The 7048-nt window shown below is 38.5% G+C and overlaps 1 protein-coding gene across 1 annotated transcript; it reads right to left on the reverse strand.

Annotated features, from left to right (window-relative positions):
• Positions 1 to 4669: 4669 nt before the first annotated feature.
• On the reverse strand, positions 4670 to 6788 carry LOC120743216 (GTPase IMAP family member 7-like). The gene is made up of 3 exons (XM_040046794.1): positions 6779 to 6788; positions 5410 to 5460; positions 4670 to 5271 (listed from the first exon to the last, which is right to left on the reverse strand). Exons 1-3 carry the CDS (start codon positions 6786 to 6788, stop codon positions 4685 to 4687), a joined length of 648 nt encoding a protein of 215 aa, XP_039902728.1. The 3' UTR covers positions 4670 to 4684.
• Between the last annotated feature and the right edge of the window lie 260 nt (positions 6789 to 7048).

A 7048-nucleotide genomic window follows, 5' to 3' on the forward strand; every position in this document is an offset into this window, starting at 1 on the left:
TTTGTCCATTTGTATCTGGAAGACCCACAGGATCTTAGCTCGGTCATTCTCCACCACCCTTGGGGGCGTCTCCCATTTTGACCTCGGGACTCCCAGGCCGTATTCGGCACAGATGTTCCTGTACACTGTGCCGGCCACTTGGTTATGGCATTCTATGTATGCCCTGCCTGCTAGCATCTTGCACCCTGCTGTTATGTGCTGGATTGTCTCAGGGGCATCTTTACACAGCCTGCACCTGGGGTCTTGCCTGGTGTGATAGACCCCAGCCTCTATGGATCTTGTGCTCAGAGCGTGTTCTTGTGCTGCCATGATTAATGCCTCTGTGCTGTCCTTCGGTCCAGCCACTGGTAGAATTTCTGCATATCAGCCACCTCCACTATATGCCGGTGGTACATACCATGCAGTTGCCTGTCCTTCCATGATGGTGCTTCCTCTTCCTCCTTATTCTTGGGTTTCTGCTGCCTGAGGTATTCACTGAGCATGCGGTCGGTTGGGGCAATCTTACTCATGTATTCGTGGATTTTTGTTGTTTCATCTTTGACTGTGGTGCTGACACTCACTAGTCCCCGGCCTCCTTCCTTCCACTTAGCATGCAGCCTCGGGGTGCTGAACTTGGGGTGAAACCCTCCATGCATGGTCAGGAGCTTCCTTGTCTTGATGTCAGTGGCTTCCATCTCCTCCTTTGGCCAGCTTATTATCCCAGCAGGGTACCTGATCATGGGCAGGGTGTAGGTGTTGATAGCCTGGATCTTGTTCTTACCGTTCAGCTGACTCCTCAGGACTTGCCTTACCCTCTGCAGGTACTTGGTGGTTGCAGCTTTTCTCATGACCTCTTCATGGTTCCCATTTGCCTGTGTGATCCCCAGGTACTTGCAGCTGTCTCTATGTCTGCAATGTTGCCTTCTGGTAGTTTGATCCCCTCAGTTCTAACTACCTTCCCTCTCTTTGTTATCATCTGACTACATTTCTCCAGTCCGAATGACATTCCGATATCATTGCTGTATATCCTGGTGGTTTGGACTAGTGAATCGATGTCTTGTTCAATCTTGGCATACAGCTTGATGTCATCCATGTACAGGAGGTGGCTGACTACTGCTCCATTCCGTAGTCATTATCCATAGCCAGTCTTGTCAATGATCTCACTGAGGGGGTTCAGGCCTATGCAGAACAGCAGTGGGGACAGAGCATCTCCTTGATAGATCCCGCACTTGATGGTGACTTGTGCTATGGGCTTGGAGTTGGCCTCTAGTGTTGTCCACCACATCCCCATTGAGTTCCTGAGGAAGGATCTTAGGGTACTGATGATCTTGTATAGTTCTTGCCATTCCAGCTGGTTCATTTGATCTGCCAGATGCTCATAGAGTGCAGTCAGCTTCTTTAGCCCGTAGGCATGAACCATGTTGGCACCTGGTGCTGTCCAGCTCTTCATACTGGAGACCCTTTCTGCCGCTGTGATGGTTACTGGACCCTGTTCAGGGAGGTTGCTGTGGTCTACTCTCAGATCCACTAACCACTCAGCATTGCTGCTATGGGTTGCATCCTACTCCCATATGCTGTTTCAACATTAATCCATGTGGTGCTGTTCTCATATTGTTCCTCTAGTTAGCCAACTATGTGACTACTGATTAGCCAACTATCAGAGCTGCAGAAAGGTGCGATGAAGAAAGTGCCTTAGCTGCATGAGGAGGTACTCAGCGACTACACAGGAACACAGGAGAATAAACCAGCCAAGCTGTACTCTCAGTGGCAAAGGAACAATATGGGAAGAGCATATGGGAGATGGAGTATTAATGCTCAGTGACTAGTGGACCTAAGAGCAGACCGCAGCAATCTCCCTGAACAGGGTCCATTAACCAGCTGCTAGTTGATTAGAGACACCCGGAATGCCTAACCGAAGGGTGGATAGTGCTCAATCTTATTGTGTAAAGTGCACTATAAAACAACTGGGTCGAAGGTGCTACATACCGTGTATATGTACCACCTTCGAACCACCTTCAAACAATATATATATTGTAGTGTTTGAATTTTACAATTCTTGGTTTCAGGTGTTTGTAATCTTTGTTAAGTGGGTCTAAACTCAAGTGACAATTTGAAAACTTAGATATTTAAGATTTAAGACAAGTCTATTGTCCTCTATTGTACTTGCAGGTTATTTAACTGTCAGAATGCTTTTATCAACTGTCAGGTGTTTTAAGCCAGCATAAATTTGGGTGCATAGTATGACTCACTGCAACATGTAAGAAATATCAGAAAAAATATTATTCGTACATCTGTGTTAAAATTAGTGGAAATTACACTGTGAGTATGTGGAATAAAAGTATGAATGACTTTTGAACACGGTTTTATTTTGTAGTTTTATTATAACAGGTACCATTATTTATCATAAAATAATAGAGATCAACTTTCAGACTTTCCATCCTCTACAGCTATCACATGTACTACTCTCTCTGTACTACTATCAGATGTACTACACCTGCCTCTGAACTGTACAAACCGCTTGTACCTATCTTTACCCATGACTGTAGAGTAAAGGAAATCAGTTTGCATTTTCCCCTCAAACATGTAATTCAAGTCTTTTCAGTCATATGTGACAGTTTAACATTTCTACAAAAATTACAAACCATGAAGAAAAAAAATCAAACTGCCTCTTTTAGTTTTACAAATTGTCTGCACTAAAGCATCAGAATACAATCAAGATTCAAAATCGTGCTAACAACAGAGGATCTGCTGAGACTGGGATGTTCAATTTCTCCTGCTTCATTCACATAAGAAAAAAAATAATATATAGTAAATGTATATGTTCTTTAGGTATGTGTGTATTTTGTGAGACTCATATTTTTTGTTGCACAGTCTACTTATTAATAGCCATTAACTGCTGCTGTGGATCTTGTCATTCCTCATTTTCCTCCTCTGCTTTTCAAACTGTTTGCTCCCATTGTTGGCTGTGCATTCAGAACTGGCTTCTATCAGTTTCACCACATCATTAACTAAAAAGGTGAGCAGTTGTGTTGTGTCATTGAGTTAAAAAAATGAAAAATTAGCTTTATTTGGGTTTAATTTCTCCCTTCTGTGGTCAGCTTTATAAATCAGCTTCTCTCACCCCAACCGGTCGCAGCAGATGGCCGCCCCTCCCTGAGCCTGGTTCTGCCGGAGGTTTCTTCCTGTTAAAAGGGAGTTTTTCCTTCCCACTGTTGCCAAAGTGCTTGCTCATAGGGGGTGATATTTGCTGATACATTGCAAATATATTGGTATTTTAAAGCTTACTGTTTGGTGAGATTCACATTTTATATGTTATTTTGTTCCAGATTCAAAATGCAAAAGAAACATTATAATCACAGACTTTAGGATTCAGGGTTAATTATGATACATTTTTTTAAGGTAATATATATTTCTATATAGTAATTAAAGTAAGATTAAATTAGATTCACATTTATATACTACAGCAGAGAAATTATGAAACCACTAAACAAACTTTACTGAATTTAGTTATATTTGCAGTATAGACCATGAATGTTAGTTTAATTTCTATTCTCTTTTCTTTTGCCTTTTTTAGTATTCCACTTTTTAAAAATTATTTAAAAGTGCTGCATCCAAAATAATGTACACTATATTAAGTACTTACAGAATGCAGTAAATATTTTTCTTACTTCATTGGAAAATGCAAAATGCATTTTATGTATCATAAAACATAAGAGATAAATACTGTGACTGGTTCTTATATAGCACTTTTCTACTCTAGCTGAGCACTCAGTTGGGGTTAGTGTCATGCCCAAGGATATTTGACTGGAACAGGCAGGAATACAAAGCACCAACCTTGCTATTAGTAGATGACACGTTTTATCGTATGAACTACAGCCACCCTTTTCTGAGTTCCTGTGCATGCAGCATTTTTGTTTTTAAGCAACCATTTGAAGGAAAAAAATCACAAGAATAATCAGGCATTGATTGTACAGCACAGTTTAAGGAACGAGTGGAAGGTTCAAATAAAGTTAAAAGAAATATTTCAAAAAACTTTTTAGGACAAGTGTTTGAAAGCCCCAGTTTAATATAAATTATGAATCATCAAATCGTGTATGATATCTCAACAGTTAATAATTTCAGTAGCTGGGTCTGTGGTAAAAAACTGTGTCCACACTTTGTGTTAACAAACAAGCAATGAAATTAAACATATTTCTTTTTATTGATAACGCTAACGTTAATGATCTATATTGGAAAAAAAAACAAGAGACAGAATAAGAGACCAATTTCAACAAATACTTAATTCACCAATATTATATCTGATTAATTCTTAGCTGAATAGTTCAGGACATCATTTCCTGCTCTACTTCATTAGAAATGATTTGCAAGACTTTTGTCACTTGCATTTGATTTATGAAGTTATTGTTTTTGCTGTCTTTGGATCATACTGATCACTGTGTCCATTAGATTTTCCACTTGATCTGAATCTGATCGGCAGTTCTCAAAAACAACACACCTTAGTATTGATAACCCATGTCATGAATAAGCTACATTAACACAGGAAGAAACTAAATACATTCACCAATTTCAACAAATACTTCATTTACAAATATCTAACCCTCTGATTAATTTTTAACTGGATATTTCAGGACATCATTTAATGATTACCTCTTTATCGTCTTACATGAGAAATCATTTGCAAGCCCTTTATTGTGCTGATCTGAAGTTATCGTTTCTGCCTTATGTCTAACATACTGGTCACTGTGTCCATCAGTTTTTCTCTTTGATCTGAGTCTGATTTGCTGTTCTCAAAAGCAACACACCTGTTGCCACATTTTTCAATTATTTCCTTCAGCTTAGGTTGGCAGGAACCCAAAAAATCCTCCAGCTTCATTCCTGCTTGCTGCAAGTCGTCTCCTCGTGTGAACAGGATGACTGTTTGTTCACTAACTTTGTTCCCAAATGATTTTTCTAACCTTTTCAGTATGTCTCTCTCACCATCTGTAAATCTGCTCACATGCATCACAAGTACAAACACACAAAGTCCTAACTCACAGGACTTTTTACACTGTTTTACATGTTTCTCCTTATCTGTTGATTTGAGGTCATCATCAAATATGTCGGGAGTATCAATCACACGAACATGTATGTCATTTATCTCTGTTTCTGCCACCTGACACTCTGCAGTGATTGGCTTTGAACTGGCTTTAGACATGAAGACTTTCTTTCCAAGGATGGTGTTTGCACTGGCACTTTTCCCAGTCCCGGACATTCCCACAAGAACAAGGTTCAGTTTGGTGCTGGTGAGCTTTCCTGTTTTAATGAAAAACAAAATATAACTTTAAAAAAATGTCTTTATTTCTCTTAAAGGATGTATCAAAACACAACTGCACATTTCTAATTTGAATACAATGGTTTAATTCCAGACACATCTTTAAAGCAAATTCTCACTTTTTAAAATCTTCTTTGAGTCAGTGAAGGGCTCCTCACTAGATCTGTCACCTGAATAAAAAGTCAAAATAAAAGCTTTTGTAAGGTTTTGTAAAAGCTTTAAAAACAAAATAATTAAACACTGGCTTACCCTTAGTCTCCGTCGGATTTTGGGACTCACGGTCAATAGCAGACCTGTAACATAAAAGTTTAACTTTTACTTTACCAGGTAACTGTGAATCAGTGCAGCTCTTAAAAATGTGTATAAAATATTTTTCATGATGAAAACAAAAAATATCATCAGTTTCTACATTTCTACTTCTGGCATTACCTCACAGTTGAGAGAGTCAGACATCTCTCTGCAGCCAGTTGGTCCAGTTCAATGAAAAGCTGCTGAATGGTACAGGATTTGAAAGAGTAACATCCTGGTTTGTATCTCAAAGGGAGCACGACTGTGAACTCATCTCTAGGTTTTTTGGTTTTCCTGCTCAGATCTTCTATCTGTTGTTGCACATCTTCTCCTGAAAACCCATCCTCTACCACCACTAAACACATGTCAGGGTGTGGGTTCTTAGAAAAGAGTGATCCCTGTTTTTTCTGCAAGTCTTTTACACACATGAACTCATATGACTCATTTTTATATATCTTTGAGTTTTTTTTATACTTTCCTTTGGATAGCTTAGAAAAATCTTTGCCCACAATGTTGGTTATTAGAGCTTTCTTCAACATCTCCCCATTGCCAAAGACAACAACTGAAATCCTGTCTGTAAAAACAAAGGACAATTTTTAATATTGTTTAAACAATCAGATGCAGTTTCAGAGAGCGTTCACGGAGTGTCACAAACCCTGAATTGTGATTACTCCCTTTTCAGCACCCAGCAGTGCCACTGTACTGAAATATTTTTTTTTATCTTCCTATTGTGGATATCTCCTACAACCAAATGTAACTCAATACAATTAATGAAATAATTTATTCAACCACAGTTTTAATATACTTGCACTTGAAGTATTTCTACTGTATGTAATCTTGTTTCCTACTTCTACTCATCTACATTTTAAGGATTGGTAATTTTCACATAAGCAAAACATCAAAGTACTTCTAACTACTTCTTCTACTACGTTGTAGAACAGTTAAAATACAATACAATACAAAATAACATTTAAACTCTTTTGGACCCACTTCACGTAATACATCTGCATGATGGCACAAATCTCTGTTATTTATATATGAATCAAAGTTGTAAACAGTGCCATCCCATTTAATAACACCCTAGTAACTATTCTGCATGCTGTTAATTACATCAGTACTTTGCACTTTAACAATGCCCTTTTTTCCTAATAAGTTACACAGCAAATATTCAGAAGACAGAAAAATATTGGGAGAACTTACTGTGGGACATGTTTCTTCATCTAGTGCAGTGAAATGCTGTGTGGTGTCTTCAGGCTGTGCTGCTCTCTGCCTGTATTATATGGAGCTGTTATGTAAATATTGAAGGTGTGTCAACTGTGACGCTATAAACAATGAGTTGAACAGTAGCTTTAACATTCATCTGTTTTACCTGCTCTGTGACAACAGTGAAGACAAAATATGGCAACAAAACAAAGCACCAACAACTATAAAGTCCAGTAAAATCATGCAACAAAAATTCAGCAACCATTT

Source organism: Simochromis diagramma, unplaced genomic scaffold (assembly GCF_900408965.1).
Source record: "Simochromis diagramma unplaced genomic scaffold, fSimDia1.1 OVJJ01000707.1, whole genome shotgun sequence".
Taxonomy (NCBI): Eukaryota; Metazoa; Chordata; class Actinopteri; order Cichliformes; family Cichlidae; genus Simochromis; species Simochromis diagramma.

What these genes read in the sequence shown, in the direction of transcription:
- LOC120743216 (XM_040046794.1), bottom strand. An exon ending in CTCAAAGAAGATTTTAAAAA is followed by an intron (nt 5,272 to 5,409) that starts GTGAGAATTTGC and finishes TCATTAAAACAG; the next exon opens with GAAAGCTCACCAGCACCAAA.